The 20711-nt window shown below is 44.6% G+C and overlaps 1 protein-coding gene across 1 annotated transcript; it reads left to right on the top strand.

The window, feature by feature from the left end:
* The first annotated feature begins 87 nt into the window (after positions 1–87).
* Positions 88–7261, top strand: ttl (tubulin tyrosine ligase). The gene is made up of 7 exons (XM_032507314.1): positions 88–862; positions 1055–1133; positions 1266–1498; positions 2260–2395; positions 2491–2760; positions 4105–4248; positions 5127–7261. Exons 1-7 carry the CDS (start codon positions 694–696, stop codon positions 5323–5325), a joined length of 1230 nt encoding a protein of 409 aa, XP_032363205.1. The 5' UTR covers positions 88–693; the 3' UTR covers positions 5326–7261.
* Positions 7262–20711: the final 13450 nt, after the last annotated feature.

Genomic DNA, 20711 nt, shown 5'->3' with positions numbered 1-20711 from the left:
GTAGACGAAACAATAATATTTAAAGTACTCATGAATTAGTGTACGTGTAAACTACAATAACCACAACAGTGGAGTTTTTTTGTTTATGCTGTCGACACTGGATGACAGCGACTGCTGCGCTTCAGAGCATACGCCGCCGTGGGAAAATAAGATGCGTTTGTGATATGTAGCCAACTAACGTTAGGTAGTTACTTCACTTTTCGCACTTTTTATTATTAAAGTATTTGTCTTTGAGGAGAGGTCACTGGAAAAGTTCCCTGAATAGCTCTTCCTAGCGGTAGCAGTCCGTTAGCTAAAGCTAAACCGGAGACGGGATCTTAATTAATCCAGACGGGACCAAGCCCAGGAGGAGCCGGGTAGCAGCGGGCAGTCACACCCTAGTCTGGGGTTAGTGAAGGACCCCTGTATGCGGAGCAATCTTACATTTCTATCCGTCACACGTTAAGATGTTTCATGCAACTAGATATTAGCCTCAGGCTGAATTTGGAGCTTGGGACCAGTATTGTGAGTTAACTGGGAAGTGTGGACTGGATATGACTGACTCATCATCATGGCACGGGCAGAGGAGATAACCCTGAACGGTCTGTCTGCTGCAGTGCCAACCAGACAGTCTCATGACTAGCAAGACCGCTAGCTAAGCTACACACTCGAACGTTTTTATTATATAATTTCCCACGCAGTGAACGCGCCGTTATGAATACCCCGGTGTACACGTTTGTTTCCCGTGACGACAACAGCACGGTTTATGCAGAAGTTTCCAAAATCCTCCTCTCAACTGGACAATGGAAGAGGCTGAAAAAAGACAATCCCAGATTCAACTTAATGCTCGGTGAACGGAACAGACTGCCCTTTGGACGTCTGGGTAAATACATGCTTTTCTAATATGATGTTTTTTTGATGAAGTGTTTTTGGGTGCTATATTTGGTGTCCACCCACTCAGGATGAGGCAGCTGCTGTGACTGCGCACAGCTCTCTCTCTCTCTCTCTCTCTCTCATATGTAGATCTGAGTGTACACGCAGATGTTTAAATGCATTCTCACTTTGATTTTTACAGGCCATGAACCAGGACTGGTTCAGCTGGTGAATTACTACAGAGGAGCAGACAAGCTCTGCAGGAAGGCGTCGTTGGTCAAGTGTGTATCTGTCTTTTTAAAATGAAAAATATGCATATTGTGCTGTCATTCATGTTACTAATGTTGTTTTTGTGCAAATGAATTATTCAAAGGCAGTCACATTAGCTGACCACTTCCCTTCTTCACCATTAGGCTAATAAAGACCAGCCCGGAGCTGTGCGACTCCAGTAACTGGTTTCCAGAATCCTACATCATCTATCCTACCAACCTCAACACCCCTGTTGCTCCAGCTACGAATGGCATCAGTCATCTGAAGAACAATCCCAAGACGGATGAGCGAGAGGTTTTCTTGGCCTCCTATCACTCTAAAAGGGAAAGTGGGGAGGGCACAGTGTGGATAGCCAAGTCTTCCTCCGGAGCTAAGGGTAAAAACTATTATCCACGTTTAATTGGTTTAAATCACACGTGTCAAACTCAAGGCTCTGTGGCCAAATCCCTGACTATCTATCCATCCATCCATCCATCCATCCATCCATCTTCATCCACTTATCCGGTATCGAGTCGCAGGGGTAGCAGCTCACGCAGGGGACCCCAAACTAAAAAAAAAAAATCTGTTTTTTCATACTGTAATCATGCAACACTGCCGTGCAGAATTTCACAAATAGGCCGACTTTGAGACTCAGAGTTCCCCACAGGAACAGAGATTAAAAAAAAAAAATATTCAGGCTGAGAAACAGGTAGTTGTGAGTCAGCTGGGTTTTTAAAATATGTGTGTTTTGCATGAATTCTACGATGGCTAAGAAACTTTTTGCTGACTTTTTTTAGGGTTTTATGTCGACCAAACTGTTTGGGAGAAAGCCATTTGAGACATGTAATGATACAGAGTTAATTAAAAGCATGTCAATAAACTCTCTGGCCCTTATTGTGATCGGCATTCACAGTGGGGCCCTTAGTGAAATAGAGTTTTACGCCCACGCTTAAATCCAAGACGCAAGTAAGCTTTAATCAGACCTTTTTTTTTCCTTCGGTGTCTTCTTAAATTTTATCACCGGGAATCAAATAGATTCCATACCCTTTCTGAGCTATTTGCTCTGCATGTGACCTCTTAATGTGACCTACTACTTGTATTGTTTACAGTTTTATATTGTGGTAAGTGGCAGCTTTACATGTGTTTTTATTGCAACAGGTGCTGGTATTTTGATATCCCATGATGCTAATCAGCTGCTGGAGTACATTGATAATCAGGGACAGGTTCATGTTATTCAGAAGTACCTGGAGAGACCTCTGCTTCTGGAGCCGGGACATCGGAAATTTGACATCAGGTAAGTCTTGTTTATGTTAGACTGACTAGAGAATGTGCTAGTCCGCCTGGACTTTGTAACTGAGGCTGATGTGGGTTCTGTTATGCCATCGCTAGGAGCTGGGTGCTAGTGGACCATAACTACAACATCTATTTATACCGGGAGGGTGTGCTGCGGACGTCCTCCGAGCCCTACAACAGCTCGGACCTGCAGGACATGACCAGCCACCTGACCAACCACTGCATCCAGAAGGAGCACTCCCAGAACTACGGACGATACGAGGAAGGGAACGAGATCTTCTTTGATGAGTTCAGGCTGTACCTGCTGAACACTCACAACGTCACCCTGGAGACCAACATATTACCTCAGATCAAGCACATCATAAAGTAGGTCCCTCTTGTTTTTATTGTAATTATTGGATCTCATTTACTAGAAAGCACAGATTAGCTTTTACACATAACATTGAAAGCTGAAATACATAAAAACATTTTTTGTGTTGAAGTGCTCATATAATACTTTTTGGCTTTTTCCCTTTCCTCTATTGTGCTATATATCTTTTAAGTGCACGTTGTAGGTTTACAAAGTGAAAAAGCCATAAGTCCCCCCCAGAGGGACTCACCATCTCTCACAAAAAACACTGTTCACCAAACTGCTCCAAACAGCTCTACTGTAGTCCAGCCTTTACTTCTGTGATGAACATGTGTCACTTTGTAACACACGTTGTATTGCTTGCCTAGCTGCTAGCATGGCAAGCCCTCATACTCTGCTTCTGACTGGCTAGTAGTCCGTACCTAAGTACTGTGCATGTGCGACTCCCAACTAAGATGAAACAGAAGTGAGATGTCTCACTCTGTGGCTAAAACAGAGAGCTGAACACACAGGGTGAAAACAGGATCTGCAGCAGTGTACTACAAAAATAAGGTGTTTTCTGAAAATGAAACCATGTAAGCCTATTCTGATATGACCTCTAAATACAATCATGAACCTGAACACACACTCCCCAACACACACGCATGCTATTCTGGTAAAGAGACGCGCTGGAAGGACGCAAACACCAGGACACAAGCATAAACTTCAGGCCGCTTACGTAGGCTACGGCGTAAACTCAGCGTAGAGTAGAGATGATAGATAGATAGATAGATAGATAGATAGATAGATAGATAGATAGATAGATATAGATAGATAGATATATATAGATAGATATGATACCAAAAAATAGGGAAATATACGATGTAAAGCAGAAGCATAAGTCCCACAGTACAGGAAATACTTTAATATAAATGAAATCTTTAGGATACGAATATCCATACATCACTCCTGTCCTCCAACAGCTCCACAGTTCCGTATCAAATTCAAAATCCTAGCATTCAAGGCCATCCACAATATAAAGAACAAACCTGTCTTGCCCGTCTCACCACCATAGAGCATTTAGCCGCTCTGCTCCCCGTCTCTGGAACTCACTACCCCCCCAAATCAGGCATTGATTCATTCCCCATCAAATCCCACTTTAACTGTACTGTGGAAGTATGGACTTTGGTATGCTGTTGTATAGTACGTTTTGCTGCAATTTATGAATTCCCTGTTCCTTGAGTGCCATTTGTCTTTCATTAATTAAATGTAAAGGTCAGCGATTACTTGATGGCTGAAACGTTCCTAATGAATGTTATCAAGTGTTTGCAGACGGCGTGAAGATGATGATGATGAAATGATTTTGCCGTGTGGTTTCACAGGAGCTGTCTGACCTGCATCGAGCCGTCGATCAGCACCAAGCACCTGTCCTACCAGAGCTTCCAGCTGTTTGGATTTGATTTCATGGTGGACGAGAGCTTCAAAGTCTGGCTCATTGAGATCAACGGAGCTCCAGCCTGTGCACAGTCAGTAACAATCAGCCGGGCTCTCCTGTTACAGATGTTTCTTTCTGAGCAGCCTTTGTGGTTTCACTTGTTTTTCTTCCCATCTAGAAGTCTTCCCATCTTGTGTTCTGTCTCCTGTTATCTATTCCTTCAGTCTGCTTTTAGACACAGTTGTTTGACTTTTGTTTGCAATATGGGGAAGAGAAGCTTTGAATCTATTGGGTGAAAAAAATACTTTGACGAGGAGGGGGCGGAGAATCCGCATCAGCTGTGAGCTCGGCCATCAGGTGGCATTTCAGACTGGACGTGCTGCGATCATAGCTCAGTTCACAGCGACAACACACACAGATCACTTTGGTCTGGTCAGTGGAACATTTGGCAACTTTTAAAAAGTAATCTTTCCATTCAGAACCTGATTGGCGTCCATTTCGGCGTCTTGCGCTCGCCATCCACACAAGACGTAACGTTATTACTCTTTGGCCGGCTCGCAAGCCCAAACGAGTGTGTGTGGCGTGCCTGTTGTCTTGTTTCCTGTCTAGCTAGATCCGGTGGGTGTTGTAGTTTTTCTAACGTTACTAGTTGTTGCAACAGCATGTGGAAAGAAACTACAAATTGACGCTGTTAAAATGGGTTTGCTTTAACGCAGTTAATAATGCGTTTAACTGACAGTACTACACATTACATTGAAAAAAACTACTTCATTTAATTTTCACTTTACCCCTTAGGTTTTGAAATTTGGTTCTACCCGACACAACATTTTTTGCTGTGTCGGGTAGAACCGACACAATCCGAATTACCGCCTAAAAAAGTATTGAACTCAGTAGCCAGCCGTATCATTTAGTCTGAAACACAAGTGTGATTACAAGTTGACCCTCCTATTTTCTCCCCCCCCCCTCCAGGAAACTATATCCAGAGCTGTGTCAAGGTATCGTGGATGTGGCCGTTTCCAGCGTCTTCACCATGAACAGCAGCGGCGACTGCCCGTCTGCTTCCTCTTCACCTTATTCGTCCTCCCCATCCTCCACGTTCACCACCAACTCCTGCTCCTCTCCCAAACTGAGGGGGCCTCTTCACGTGGGCCCCTTCACTCGGCTGTAAGCACACACAAATGTCCCCCGTCGTCTCCTCCGTACCGCTTCTTTCATGCTCTGTCCTCACTCCTCAACTCTAGCTGAGAAGCAGCACTCAGCAGCGAGCAAAGCCTTTAATTGTACCTTGCCTGTTACGCCTGAAGGGAGTCTTTCTTTATATGGAAACCACGGAGCTCCTGGTTATGCATATTATTATGAATGTGAGGACGGTGATGAACGGATCAACAAACTCTTGCCGGGAGTTTCAGATTGAGGACAGATGCCCTTCCATCTCAGTCCCACCACGGGTTTCTCCACAAGTAGATCAATGGAGGACTGACGGATGCAGAGACGCTCCAGCTGAGACTGTAGTGCCTTACATTTCCAGCCACGCTCCCTTAAAACAGACTGCCAGTTAGCTTGCTCCGTCACTGTGGCTTGTACTTGTTCTATAAGCCTTTGCACTGTTGCTCAGTAAAGTCAATGCGGTCATGGTCAGTCTGCAAGAATCAGCTTAAAAACATATTACTTGACATGTGAAATCTTAGTGGATTTGGGTAAATTCCGACGCTGTTTATCTCATCAGACACATTTGTATCTTTTTTTTTTTCTTCTTTTTTTTAAAATTGCAGCGTACCTGCAGCTATCGGTGCCCCTTCCATTTAGGAATGGTAACAGCGATCAACACTTACAAATACTCACCCGATGTGTCTGATCAGCTAAACATTCAAAACGTCAAGTCTTGCCTCGAAAATCAACATTCCTGTAAACTTAGCCATGTGGACACCACATTTTAGTTGCATTTAGGGCAGCTGGGCGATATATACGCTAAGAAGGAGGCCGTCCTTCATCTTGTAAACCAAGGTTTAAGTCCGTCCTAACAAGTGTCCCTGACTCCTGACCTCTATACAACAGAGAGGAAAGACAAGTATTAGCCTGCGGTATTCTGTTCTTAACTCATTCTTTTACAAAATAGTCCAGCTGAAAACTATTCAGATGTTTTATTTGTCATTTGAAGAGAGCATGTTTGTGTGAAAGCATGTACTAGAACGCATCCTCATACAAGCCCCCACAGCACTTTGTGTCCCAGATTGTAGAGCTGCCCTTTCTTTCTGACGTATGAGAAGCTAGACTTGTCATTGTAAAGTGTCGTCAACAAGTGTGTGGATTATGTTTTTCAGCTGTTGTAATGGAAGTAGCAGTAGATTGTACAAAGTGTGTAAAGACCCCATGAAACTAAACCGGCAGGACACAAGAGACATAACTGAGCTCATGGAGGAAAAAAGAACGTTGTGTGTCAAATGTGTTCCTACCACACACACACACACACACACACACACACACACACACACACTCATGTCACTTTCAACTGTTATCAGTTCCATTTCACGACTGCATTGTGTTTTGTTTCATGGGGTCCTTTAAAAGACTTCACTTCTTATATTTTAGTGACTCTCTCTGTGAATAGATAAGTCCTCAGAGACATAACTCATCTATTTTATGTTACGGTTTGTTGTGTTTAGTTTTTCCTCAGACATGTAACTTTAAATTAGCTAAACAAATGTGCTCGTTGGATAGTTGATTCTACTGTTGTGTCTCCAGGAGCTCATTTTAAGTCATATGATGACATTAAGTCACTCTAGGAGTTTTAGTAAGCGTGTCTCTCGTAATGTTACAGTCCCGGCTGTTCCTCTCTTCTAACCTCGCTTCAAATGTGTGAGGCTTCTCATCCCATGAGTAATCTAAGCTAAGGGACACCATCGGAGCATGTGTTTATTGTTTTAATTCGCTGTGTATTTGTGTTTACAAGACGACTCTGGGAAATGAAGGCTACGTAGAAGGTCAGAAAGATGGAATAGTTCCAGAGCAGGTCACACCGCCGTGTAACTAAGAACCCGATGAATCCGTTTCTGTGAAGCTTTACAGAGCCCTGATGTAGCTGACATGCTGTTTTTAAGAGTTTGAGAAAAATATGTATGTCATGGTTGAGATGAACAAATGGGTTACACGTGTTTGCTGATTTTTGAAGTATCAGAAGCAAACTGTCAGTATTGGGATTCAATTTGTAGGAAAATGTCTTTCTGTCAAAGGGAAAGGTGCCTTAGGGGGAATTCCATTTAGATCAAAAAGAAAAAGAAGCAATGGACCTCCAGCGTTTAAATGCACCTTCATTTGTTTCTTAGTTTTGAAGTGATTTTGCCTCATTCATTAGAAGACCTAATTTAAATTCAGTGATGTCATTTTTCCTAAGTTTCCTCATCTTTACCAAAGACCGAGACCCTGCTGTATTTTCAGTGTCCGTAAAGGTTTTGTAGTTCTATGATCTGGACATTATTACATCAATTGGCCAACGTGATCCACAATCCGGGATCACATTCAGAGTTATATCTGTGCTGTGTTTTTGTTCAGTGATGTTTTATCCGAACTCTTGCATGGACGTTTGTCTTTACCAGAAACAATATTACTAGAATAAAAAACATATTACTAGTAACAAGCCTCTGTTGTGTACATTTCTGCTTTACAATTTGATTCCCTCCTGCTTCCAGTCTGTATGCTGAGTTTGACACACACATCCGAGACCAACTCCATATGTATGTATATATATATATATATATATATACTGTATATACTTGTGTGTGTGTGTGTTTCTAAATATATATATAGGATATATATAGTGTGTATATATATATATATATATATATATATATATATATATATATATATATATATATATATATATATATATATATATATACATATACAAGAAGACTCATAGGCTTTTTAAAGATACAGTAGGCTTATTGATCTTTAATGTAAGGTTTATATATATAGCCTACTTATAAGGTTTATATATATATAGGCTACTTATATGTATTTATATACTTACATACAATATATACTTATATATATTTATATACACTTATATATACATATTTTTATATATATACTTATATCAGAAGACTCATATACGCTTTTTAAAGATCCAGTAGGCCTATTGATCTTTATTGAAAGGTTTTATCAGTGAGGGAGTGTTACAGATGCTGATCAGCCTTATTTGCATCACTAGATGACGCTGTAGCGTGCTCTGTGATGACGTCACGTTTGAAAAACCCAAATTCCTTATGAATGAATCGAGTTCTCGCCGGGTGCGGTGGCGCGCGCCTGTAATCCCAGTCCCCGGGAGGCTGAGGCTGGCGGATCGTTTGAGCTCAGGAGCTCTGAGCTGCAGCGGACTATACCGATCGGGTGTCCGCACTAAGTTCGGTATCCATATGGTGGTCCTGGGGGAGCCCGGGACCACCAGGTGGTCTAAGGAGGGGTGCACCGGCCCAGGTCGGACACGGAGCAGGCCAAAGCCCCGTGCCGCTCAGTAGTGGGATCGTGCCTGTGAATAGACGCTGTAGTGCAGCCTGAGTAATCCAGCGGGACCCAGTCTTTTTCCACTCCTTCTACTGTTTAACACACAGCTGGGGTAACACACACGCTCAACAACTATGTTCCACTATGTTACAGCAGCTTCTTCACTGCCTGCTTATTTCCTCGTTGCCATGAAAACCAGCACCAACCACCTGTGTAGCTGTGTCCTCCACCGCCTCCACCTGGATGAGAGGAGTAATGACTACAGCAGACTAACAGGGTTTTATTTCAATCATTCAGTGATTTGTTTTACAGTTTAAATCCCACATCCAACATATGTACCTAATAATTCTTCCAGGTTTAATCATCAGATCCCAAACAACAACAGTGTCTTTTTTCTATCTCGTGAGGTTGATGCTGTCAGTGAGTGAGTCTGATATCAGCATCATGTGAAAACGACCGTTGGCTTTTTATAAAATGGAAGGTTATAAAAAAGCCTGACTCATTTTACAAAGAGCCATCAAGGTTGCACATGAAGTCATTAAAGGGTTCTTCCACTAAAACAACTCATCAAGTTAGGTATGCACGATGATGACTGCTGCCAAACTAGTCTGGCTCTCTATGCTGTCATGTATTTCTAGATGACGTCTGGCTGCTGCTTCACACCTGCAACCACAACCCAGAGGATCTCATTAAAGCCCTGGAATCCAACTCACCATTTATCTCTCACCACACACCTCATTAAATGTAACAGCTTTCATATTTGGTCTCAATATTCTCACTTTGATTCTTCCATGTATGTTTTTCATCAATCCGTAAACCAAGATACTTGAATAAGCTACTCTAACTCTAAGTAGCCTACATGACATGGCTTTAAATGAAACTAAACATATGCATGAAGCAATGTTTGGAAAATTATTTAAATTCAATTATAAATATTAATACTGTTTTGATGGAGGATGGTATTTACTAGCTGACTATGTTGGACCCTGTGTCATTTCGGAGGGTTTTAGTGTTGTAGATGAAAAAAAAAAAACATTATATTATTTAACTGTATTCAAATAATTTATGAATGAAAGTTTTGGAAATTTCTGGGAAATAAGCATGTGACTGTTAAGTAGCGGAATCGATGAGCAGAGTCAGGGGATCAGGAGAATAAGGGGTTCAAGGCCCTGGAGGAAGAGGAGGAGATCCCGGGGAACATGCGGCCCTGATGGTCCCCCATCAACCTGGGCACCACGCTCTGCATGCATCACATGCTCAGGAATACACACACACACACACACACACACAGACAGTATTATTTCATAGAATAATTGCCCACACACTGACAAAATAAAGTGTGTTAAATTGTTTGTCACTAAGAAATAGGGATTATTGAGTCAGAGGGTCATCATCAGTATACTTTACGGACCGTGGGATTCTAAAGACATATACAGCCAATCAGACTGACAACATGGACCAATCCGAGCAATAACGTCTGGTCCTGGGGTTTGCAGATTGTCCCTGTGTTCTTGTGGGTTTCCTCTGGGTGCTCCGGATTTTGCATGCTGTGGTCATCTCAGGGTACCTGGGAGCCTTTAGCCAAGCTGTCTAATAGATAGTGAAGTAAAAGGTCCGTTTTACTTTCGTCACTAGACGCCGCTGGAGCGTGTTCCCTGATGACGTCACATTCGTAAATCCCAAAACCTCTATGAATGAGGTGAGATCTCGCCGGGTGCGGTGGCGCGCGCCTGTAATCCCAGTTCCCGGGAGGCTGAGGCTGGCGGATCGTTTGAGCTCAGGAGCTCTGAGCTGCAGCGGACTATGCCGATCGGGTGTCCGCACTAAGTTCGGTATCCATATGGTGGTCCTGGGGGAGCCCGGGACCACCAGGTGGTCTAAGGAGGGGTGCACCGGCCCAGGTCGGACACGGAGCAGGCCAAAGCCCCCGTGCCGCTCAGTAGTGGGATCGTGCCTGTGAATAGACGCTGTAGTGCAGCCTGAGTAATCCAGCGGGACCCAGTCTTTTTCCACTCCTTCTACTGTTTAACACACAGCTGGGGTAACACACACGCTCAACAACTATGTTCCACTATGTTACAGCAGCTTCTTCACTGCCTGCTTATTTCCTCGTTGCCATGAAAACCAGCACCAACCACCTGTGTAGCTGTGTCCTCCACCGCCTCCACCTGGACGAGAGGAGTAATGACGTCATCACACCAATTCATTCTCCGGGTTTCTTCCACTCCCGTTTCCTTTTCCCTTTCTCTTTCTGTTGTCTCATTCAACGGACACAGCAACTAAATAAAGCAGATAATGTAGTGAGAATGTCTCCATGTCTGACAGAGCAGAGCTGTGGTTGCTGGGTTTCAGCTTCTACTCTAATCAGATCAGAATCACAATCACAATCAGAATCAGAAATACTTTATTGATCCCTGAAGGGAAACTCTGTGTTGCAGTTGCACAAATATTATAAATATCAGAGTAGAAATATAAATAAAGAAATATAGGAGTGTGGATATGTACGGTATTTACATAGTTAAAGGAATGTTTTGATACAGTATTTAGGCTACATAATTAACACAATTAAGGAGTTGCAATGGTAAAAAGTAATAATTATAATTATAATAATAATAGTAGCAGTTGAGTATTGCACACATTTCAGGCCAGTGTTATTGCACAAAACAGATAATATTGTCCAGTATCAACCTCTCTAAGTGTGTGTGTCAGACACTTAGAGAGAGGAGTTATAAAGTTTGATGGCCACAGGCAGGAATGACTTCCTGTGGCACTCTGTGGTGCATTTTGGGAGAATGAGTCTATCACTGAAAGTGCTCCTGTGATTGAGCAACAAGCCATGGAGTGGGTGCGAGACGTTGTCCAAGATGGCATGTAGTTTGGACAGCTTCCTCCTGTCTGACACCACCCACAGAGAGTCCAGCTCCACCCCCATGACGACACTGGCCTTGCGGATCAGTCTGTTGAGTCTGTTGGCGTCTGCTACCCTCAGCCTGCTGCCCCAGCATGCAACTGTAAACAGGACAGCACTGGCCCCCACAGACTCATAAAACCTCCTCAGCATTGCCCTGCAGATGTTGAAGGACCTCAGCCTCCTCAAAAAAAAGAGACGGCTTTGGCCCTTCCTGTAGAGGGCTTGAGTGTTCTTGGCCCAGTCCAGTTTATTGTCCAAGTGGACTCCCAGGTATTTGTAGTCCTCCACAATGTCCACACTGACCCCCTGAAGGGAAACAGGGCGCGCTGGTGCCTTGGCTCTCCTTAGATCCACCACCAGCTCCTTGGTCTTTGCCACGTTGAGCTGTAGATGGTTCTGCTCACTCCATGTGACAAAGTCCCCCACCACAGCTCTGTCCTCAGCCTCGTCCCCCTCGCTGATACATCCCACCACAGCAGAGTCATCAGAAAACCTCTGGAGATGGCAGGACTCTGTGTGGTAGTTGAAGTGTGTGGTGTCGGTGGTGAAGAGGAAGGGAGAGAGGACGGTCCCCTGTGGGGCCCCGGTGTTGCTGACCACGCTGTCTGACACACAGTGTTGCAGGAGCACACACGGTGGTCTGCCAGTCAGGTCCGTCATATCCGTCCTATCTCCGGGAGACATGTTGGACCTTTAACTTCACTATCTATTAGACAGCTTGGCTAAAGGCTCCAAGGTACTCTGAGATAAAGGTTTTATATACAAACTATAGAATATAGTCAGTTATTTAAAAATATTTAGGATTCATTCATTTGCTCATTCATCAAGTTGTTGTTAAGCACATAGTGTGTATAAATGATCTTATATTTCTTCTTTCTGAATTGTCTGACACGTCATTATAAAATGTTACTAATTAGAACTGATAGTTTGTGAGTGTACGTCAACCATATACTGTAAAATATTATATCAACATAATGGATGGGATAAATATTGAGCATATGCTACATGATTATTATAATATGACACCCAATAGGTGAGGCCAACCAGCATGACTGGATTATTCCCTACTGTTATTCACTATTATTCTCTAAAAATATTAAGTTATTTAATGAGATTATTAATCCTGATGTTGACATGAGACACCCAGGGAGACGACATGTTGGAGTAGACACTGTATACTCCCAGCTGGAGGTTGTTGGAGATGTTAAATGGAATTTAGGAAGGGAAATGGGAAATAGAAATCCTCCAGATGTAGGACATATGAACAGAACTGGTTTCTGAAGGTTTGCAAGAAAATAAAGAAGCATGCAGAGATCTCCTATGTCACCATGGTTACTTCAGTGATATATGTTCCTCATATTGTCTTGTTATTGACTGTCAGAACAGGCCTCACGTGTAGGAATATAACACATGAAATTATCAGAGTTTTGTAAACAGTTATGTCCCTGAAGAGAAATGTAAAAATAGAGATGGACTATAGTTGTCTGTTGCCAATAGATTACAGATATTAAAGTTTTCTGAGATGAACTGGTTATTTTCCACTACTAGCCAATCAGAGCCCAGCGTGTGGAGTTCCTCCTGTGTTTACAGGCATCACTGATGGAGACCTAACTGGAACTTTTATCACTGAGGGAGTTTAACAGATCAGCCTCTAACTCTGCAGCTGCATCTTTTATTTTCGTCACTAGATGCCGCTGGAGCGTGCTCCCTGATGACGTCACATTTGTAATTCCCAAAACCTCTATGAATGAGGTGCGTTCTCGCCGGGTGCGGTGGCGCGCGCCTGTAATCCCAGTTCCCGGGAGGCTGAGGCTGGCGGATCGTTTGAGCTCAGGAGCTCTGAGCTGCAGCGGACTATGCCGATCGGGTGTCCGCACTAAGTTCGGTATCCATATGGTGGTCCTGGGGGAGCCCGGGACCACCAGGTGGTCTAAGGAGGGGTGCACCGGCCCAGGTCGGACACGGAGCAGGCCAAAGCCCCCGTGCCGCTCAGTAGTGGGATCGTGCCTGTGAATAGACGCTGTAGTGCAGCCTGAGTAATCCAGCGGGACCCAGTCTTTTTCCACTCCTTCTACTGTTTAACACACAGCTGGGGTAACACACACGCTCAACAACTATGTTCCACTATGTTACAGCAGCTTCTTCACTGCCTGCTTATTTCCTCGTTGCCATGAAAACCAGCACCAACCACCTGTGTAGCTGTGTCCTCCACCGCCTCCACCTGGACGAGAGGAGTAATGACGTCATCACACCAATTCATTCTCCGGGTTTCTTTCGTTTCAAGGTAACGGTTGGCAGAGATGGGAAGAAATGAAGTACATATAGGCTAGGTACTAAGGCCTACTTAAGTAGATTTTTTAGATAATTTTACTTTACTATTTATTTTTTTGGCGACTTTTTACTTTTACTCCTTACATTTTAACACTAATATCGGTAGGCTACTTTCTTCTCCTTACAGTTTACAAAATTGGCTTGTTACTTTAGTTTTGTACTAAAGTTCGTCTACCAGGTGTGACTGTGAGTGCATGTTGGCGCGCACGGCACACAGAGAAAAAAGTGGAAGAGTGGAGAACAAAGGTGGTTGGTGCTGGTTTTCATGGCAACGAGGAAATAAGCAGGCAGTGAAGAAGCTGCTGTAACATAGTGGAACATAGTTGTTGAGCGTGTGTGTTACCCCAGCTGTGTGTTAAACAGTAGAAGGAGTGGAAAAAGACTGGGTCCCGCTGGATTACTCAGGCTGCACTACAGCGTCTATTCACAGGCACGATCCCACTACTGAGCGGCACGGGGGCTTTGGCCTGCTCCGTGTCCGACCTGGGCCGGTGCACCCCTCCTTAGACCACCTGGTGGTCCCGGGCTCCCCCAGGACCACCATATGGATACCGAACTTAGTGCGGACACCCGATCGGCATAGTCCGCTGCAGCTCAGAGCTCCTGAGCTCAAACGATCCGCCAGCCTCAGCCTCCCGGGAACTGGGATTACAGGCGCGCGCCACCGCACCCGGCGAGAACTCACCTCATTCATAGAGGTTTTGGGATTTACGAATGTGACGTCAACAGGGAGCACGCTCCAGCGGCGTCTAGTGACGAAAATAAAACGGACCTTTTACTTCACTATCTATTAGACAGCTTGGCTAAAGGCTCCCAGGTACCCTGAGATGACCACAGCATGCAAAAACCGGAGCACCCAGAGGAAACCCACAAGAACACAGGGACAATCTGCAAACCCCAGAATCAGACATTATTGCTCGGATTGGTCCATGTTGTCAGTCTGATGGGCTGTATATGTCTTTAGAATCCCACGGTCCGTAAAGTATACTGATGATGACCCTCTGACTCAATAATCTCTATTTCTTAGTGACAAACAATTTAACACACTTTATTTTGTCAGTGTGTGGGCAATTATTCTATGAAATAATACTGTCTGTGTGTGTGTGTGTGTGTGTGTGTGTATTCCTGAGCATGTGATGCATGCAGAGCGTGGTGCCCAGGTTGATGGGGGCCCATCAGGGCCGCATGTTCCCCGGGATCTCCTCCTCTTCCTCCAGGGCCTTGAACCCCTTATTCTCCTGATCCCCTGACTCTGCTCATCGATTCCGCTACTTAACAGTCACATGCTTATTTCCCAGAAATTTCCAAAACTTTCATTCATAAATTATTTGAATACAGTTAAATAATATAATGTTTTTTTTTTTTCATCTACAACACTAAAACCCTCCGAAATGACACAGGGTCCAACATAGTCAGCTAGTAAATACCATCCTCCATCAAAACAGTAGTAATATTTATAATTGAATTTAAATAATTTTCTAAACATTGCTTCATGCATATGTTTAGTTTCATTTAAAGCCATGTCATGTAGGCTACTTAGAGTTAGAGTAGCTTATTCAAGTATCTTGGTTTACGGATTGATGAAAAACATACATGGAAGAATCAAAGTGAGAATATTGAGACCAAATGTGAAAGCTGTTACATTTAATGAGGTGTGTGGTGAGAGATAAATGGTGAGTTGGATTCCAGGGCTTTAATGAGATCCTCTGGGTTGTGGTTGCAGGTGTGAAGCAGCAGCCAGACGTCATCTAGAAATACATGACAGCATAGAGAGCCAGACTAGTTTGGCAGCAGTCATCATCGTGCATACCTAACTTGATGAGTTGTTTTAGTGGAAGAACCCTTTAATGACTTCATGTGCAACCTTGATGGCTCTTTGTAAAATGAGTCAGGCTTTTTTATAACCTTCCATTTTATAAAAAGCCAACGGTCGTTTTCACATGATGCTGATATCAGACTCACTCACTGACAGCATCAACCTTACAAGATAGAAAAAAGACACTGTTGTTGTTTGGGATCTGATGATTAAACCTGGAAGAATTATTAGGTACATATGTTGGATGTGGGATTTAAACTGTAAAACAAATCACTGAATGATTGAAATAAAACCCTGTTAGTCTGCTGTAGTCATTACTCCTCTCATCCAGGTGGAGGCGGTGGAGGACACAGCTACACAGGTGGTTGGTGCTGGTTTTCATGGCAACGAGGAAATAAGCAGGCAGTGAAGAAGCTGCTGTAACATAGTGGAACATAGTTGTTGAGCGTGTGTGTTACCCCAGCTGTGTGTTAAACAGTAGAAGGAGTGGAAAAAGACTGGGTCCCGCTGGATTACTCAGGCTGCACTACAGCGTCTATTCACAGGCACGATCCCACTACTGAGCGGCACGGGGGCTTTGGCCTGCTCCGTGTCCGACCTGGGCCGGTGCACCCCTCCTTAGACCACCTGGTGGTCCCGGGCTCCCCCAGGACCACCATATGGATACCGAACTTAGTGCGGACACCCGATCGGCATAGTCCGCTGCAGCTCAGAGCTCCTGAGCTCAAACGATCCGCCAGCCTCAGCCTCCCGGGAACTGGGATTACAGGCGCGCGCCACCGCACCCGGCGAGAACTCACCTCATTCATAGAGATTTTGGGAATTACAAATGTGACGTCATCAGGGAGCACGCTCCAGCGGCGTCTAGTGACGAAAATAAAAGGTGCAGCTGCAGAGTTAGAGGCTGATCTGTTAAACTCCCTCAGTGATAAAAGTTCCAGTTAGGTCTCCATCAGTGATGCCTGTAAACACAGGAGGAACTCCACACGCTGGGCTCTGATTGGCTAGTAGTGGAAAATTACCAGTTCATCTCAGAAAACATTAATATCTGTAATCTATTGGCAACAGACAACTATAGTCCATCTCTATTTTTATATTTCTCTTCAGGGACATAACTGTTTACAAAACTCTGATAATTTCATGTGTTATATTCCTACACGTGAGTCCTGTTCTGACAGTCAATAACAAGACAATATGAGGAACATATATCACTGAAGTAACCATGGTGACATAGGAGATGTGCTCACATATGCTCAATATTTATCCCATCCATTATGTTGATATAATATTTTACAGTATATGGTTGACATACACTCACAAACTATCAGTTCTAATTAGTAACATTTTATAATGACGTGTCAGACAATTCAGAAAGAAGAAATATAAGATCATTTATACACACTATGTGTTTAACAACAACTTGATGAATGAGCAAATGATTGAATCCTATATATTTTAAATAACTGACTATATTCTATAGTTTGTATATAAAACCTTTATCTCAGAGTACCTTGGAGCCTTTAGCCAAGCTGTCTAATAGATAGTGAAGTTAAAGGTCCAACATGTCTCCCGGAGATAGGACGGATATGACGGACCTGACTGGCAGACCACCGTGTGTGCTCCTGCAGCACTGTGTGTCAGACAGCGTGGTCAGCAACACCGGGGCCCCACAGGGGACCGTCCTCTCTCCCTTCCTCTTCACCACCGACACCACACACTTCAACTACCACACAGAGTCCTGCCATCTCCAGAGGTTTTCTGATGACTCTGCTGTGGTGGGATGTATCAGCGAGGGGGACGAGGCTGAGGACAGAGCTGTGGTGGGGGACTTTGTCACATGGAGTGAGCAGAACCATCTACAGCTCAACGTGGCAAAGACCAAGGAGCTGGTGGTGGATCTAAGGAGAGCCAAGGCACCAGCGCGCCCTGTTTCCCTCCAGGGGGTCAGTGTGGACATTGTGGAGGACTACAAATACCTGGGAGTCCACTTGGACAATAAACTGGACTGGGCCAAGAACACTCAAGCCCTCTACAGGAAGGGCCAAAGCCGTCTCTTTTTTTTGAGGAGGCTGAGGTCCTTCAACATCTGCAGGACGATGCTGAGGAGGTTTTATGAGTCTGTGGGGGCCAGTGCTGTCCTGTTTACAGTTGCATGCTGGGGCAGCAGGCTGAGGGTAGCGGACGCCAACAGACTCAACAGACTGATCCGCAAGGCCAGTGTCGTCATGGGGGTGGAGCTGGACTCTCTGTGGGTGGTGTCAGACAGGAGGACGCTGTCCAAACTACATGCCATCTTGGACAACGTCTCCCACCCACTCCATGGCTTGTTGCTCAATCACAGGAGCACTTTCAGTGATAGACTCATTCTCCCAAAATGCACCACAGAGTGCCACAGGAAGTCATTCCTGCCTGTGGCCATCAAACTTTATAACTCCTCTCTCTAAGTGTCTGACACACACACACACACTTAGAGAGGTTGATACTGGACAATATTATCTGTATTGTGCAATAACACTGGCCTGAAATGTGTGCAATACTCAACTGCTACTATTATTATTATAATTATAATTATTACTTTTTACCATTGCAACTCCTTAATTGTGTTAATAATGTAAATACTGTATCAAAACATTCCTTTAACTATGTAAATACCGTACATATCCACACTCCTATATTTCTTTATTTATATTTCTACTCTGATATTTATAATATTTGTGCAACTGCAACACAGAGTTTCCCTTGAGGGATCAATAAAGTATTTCTGATTCTGATTGTGATTCTGATTCTGATCTGATTAGAGTAGAAGCTGAAACCCAGCAACCACAGCTCTGCTCTGTCAGACATGGAGACATTCTCACTACATTATCTGCTTTATTTAGTTGCTTTGTCCGTTGAATGAGACAACAGAAAGAGAAAGGGAAAAGGAAACGGGAGTGGAAGAAACCCGGAGAATGAATTGGTGTGATGACGTCATTACTCCTCTCTTCCAGGTGGAGGCGGTGGAGGACACAGCTACACAGGTGGTTGGTGCTGGTTTTCATGGCAACGAGGAAATAAGCAGGCAGTGAAGAAGCTGCTGTAACATAGTGGAACATAGTTGTTGAGCGTGTGTGTTACCCCAGCTGTGTGTTAAACAGTAGAAGGAGTGGAAAAAGACTGGGTCCCGCTGGATTACTCAGGCTGCACTACAGCGTCTATTCACAGGCACGATCCCACTACTGAGCGGCACGGGGGCTTTGGCCTGCTCCGTGTCCGACCTGGGCCGGTGCACCCCTCCTTAGACCACCTGGTGGTCCCGGGCTCCCCCAGGAACACCATATGGATACCGAACTTAGTGCGGACACCCGATCGGCATAGTCCGCTGCAGCTCAGAGCTCCTGAGCTCAAACGATCCGCCAGCCTCAGCCTCCCGGGAACTGGGATTACAGGCGCGCGCCACCGCACCCGGCGAGAACTCACCTCATTCATAGAGGTTTTGGGAATTACAAATGCGACGTCATCAGGGAGCACGCTCCAGCGGCATCTAGTGACGAAAATAAGGCTGATCAGCATCTGTAACACTCCCTCACTGATAAAACCTATCAATAAAGATCAATAGGCCTACTGGATCTTTAAAAAGCGTATGAGTCTTCTGATATATATAAATAAGTATATATACAGAAGAGCAGATTTCTAATCCACCACTCTGCTACTAGCCTCATATCAATCATTTCTATCATATTTAAAACTGTACATTTTTCTGCAAATGTACTGAGTTAAAAAACAAGAACAAAATGTTACGAGAGGTTACTGATTAATTAACTTATAACAGAGAGGATGAAGTCACAGCTCTCTGTGAGACTAGGCTACTGTTAGAAAAAACTAACGACGTGTTCTTTGATTTGATGAGGACGAAGAGAGGCTGGGGTCCAATTGAGAATTAAGAAAAGATTTAATGAAAACAGCATGATGAAGATGAAGAGACAAAGACAAATGTTACACTGCAGCTGACAACGGACTTGATCCATGCCTCTCCCTGATGGAGTCACACGAGACCAGTCCGGAATATTTCTAAATCACACACATTTCTCCAGTGCTTTTAACACCATCCAGCCTTCGCTCCTCAGAGTGAAGATGGAGAGTGCCGGAGTGGACCAACATCTGGCTGCATGGACTACGGACTACCTCACCAACAGACCACAGTATGTGAGGCTCCATCACTGTGTGTCTGACGTGGTGCACTGCAGCACAGGTGCCCCTCAGGGTACGGTGCTCTCCCCCTTCCTTTTCACCCTCTACACCTCGGACTTCACACACAACACCACCCACTGCCACATCCAGAAGTTCTCTGATGACACAGCCGTTGTTGGTTGTGTCTCTGAGGGGAACGATCTGGAATACAGGTCGGTTATCAAGGACTTTGTCAGCTGGTGTGAGCTCAACCAGCTTCAGCTTAACACCAGCAAGACAAAGGAGATGATAGTCGACTTCAGGAGGAAAACATCCCCCTTCTCACCGGTGAGCATCCAGGGATTGGACATTGATGTAGTGGAGAGCTACAAATTCCTGGGTGTTCACCTAAACAATAAACTGAACTGGACTGATAACACCCAAGCACTCTACAAGAAGGGCCAGAGTCGCCTCCATCTGCTGAGGAGACTCAGGTCCTTTGGAGTGTGTAGGACTCTCCTCAGGACCTTCTATGACTCTGTGGTGGCCTCTGCCATCCTCTACGCTGTGGTCTGCTGGAGGGGGGGCAGCTCGGACCGGGACAGGAGCAGACTCAATAGACTGATCCGGAGAGCGAGCTCTGTCCTGGACTGTCCTCTGGACCCCATAGAGACAGTAGGGGAGAGGAGGATGTTAGTCAAGCTGACATCCATCATGGACAACACCTCTCACCCCCTACATGACACTGTGGGGTCCCTGAGCAGCTCCTTCAGCAGCAGACTGATACACCCACGGTGTAAGAAGGAGAGGTACCGCAGGTCCTTCATCCCGGCCGCTGTCAGACTCT

The sequence above is a fragment of the Etheostoma spectabile genome, unplaced genomic scaffold (genome assembly GCF_008692095.1).
Source record: "Etheostoma spectabile isolate EspeVRDwgs_2016 unplaced genomic scaffold, UIUC_Espe_1.0 scaffold00002169, whole genome shotgun sequence".
NCBI classification, from domain to species: domain Eukaryota; kingdom Metazoa; phylum Chordata; class Actinopteri; order Perciformes; family Percidae; genus Etheostoma; species Etheostoma spectabile.
Note: the sequence above shows the minus strand (reverse complement) of the source record. Positions and strands in the feature narration are given on the sequence as shown.